At 54.7% G+C, this 830-nt stretch overlaps 1 protein-coding gene across 1 annotated transcript in view; it reads left to right on the top strand.

Annotated features, from left to right (window-relative positions):
• Positions 1-176, top strand: part of SDRG_03638 (glycerophosphoryl diester phosphodiesterase) — a gene marked incomplete at its 3' end in the record, with an annotated part of 1,290 nt that extends 1,114 nt beyond the window's left edge. The window contains exon 2 of the mRNA XM_008609275.1: positions 158-176. Coding sequence (XP_008607497.1) covers positions 158-176 — 19 coding nt within the window. The remainder of the gene's footprint in view (positions 1-157) is intronic.
• Between the last annotated feature and the right edge of the window lie 654 nt (positions 177-830).

Here is an 830-nt window from a genome sequence, read left to right as displayed (position 1 = left end):
CATACTACGCCAACTGCGTCCTTGGCAAGAAGCCTTAGAGAAACTATACTGTTGTGTGTGTATAATGAATGGCATCGTACTTAGTACTTGACCCTACCACTCGTAAAGGCGGATAATGTCGGAACTGCTAGAGTACACCGATTGCAGATGTACCCAGGATTATCCAGTTTACATAATACACTTTACATTTTGCTCCCTACGACACAAGTCTCTGCGCCCATGTACGACGCAGCTACCATTCAAAACATCATCGAGACGGAAATCGCCGAACGTACACGACGACTCCTCGACGAACACGCGCGAGCCACGACACAGCTCAACGAAGCGCACCGCGAGCACGTCCGTCAATTGCACGTCGTATTGCGCGAACGCGACAACCTGCGTCAAGAACTTGACGCCTCGGATGAAGTCAGTCGTGCGTCGAGGTCATTGAGCTTGTCGTTGATGGCCGTCACGGTGCGCTTTGTTGAGCTGTGTCGTGGCTCGCGCGTGTTCGTCGAGGAGTCGTCGTGTACGTTCGGCGATTTCCGTCTCGATGATGTTTTGAACGGTAGCTGCGTCGTACATAAGCGCAGACGGCGTGGAGCTCGGTGCAGTTCCTTGATCGTCTTGAACGTCTTGAGCATCTTGATAATCTTGATCGCCTTGGGCATCTTGATCATCTTGGGCGTGAGCGTCGCGTGGGTCCGTCTCGCTTGGAGCGGTTGACGTCGCGGCGGATTGTTCCGGCCAGGTAGGCGACACGACGTCGTCGAACTCGTCCGGAATGATGGTCGGGATCGGCACGCGGTCAAGCGGTACGTGGTCGGGCGTAAAGTCCTGCGACGTGG

This window comes from Saprolegnia diclina, assembly GCF_000281045.1.
Source record: "Saprolegnia diclina VS20 unplaced genomic scaffold supercont1.8, whole genome shotgun sequence".
NCBI classification, from domain to species: domain Eukaryota; phylum Oomycota; class Saprolegniomycetes; order Saprolegniales; family Saprolegniaceae; genus Saprolegnia; species Saprolegnia diclina.
This window is presented reverse-complemented; position numbering and strand designations above follow the sequence as displayed.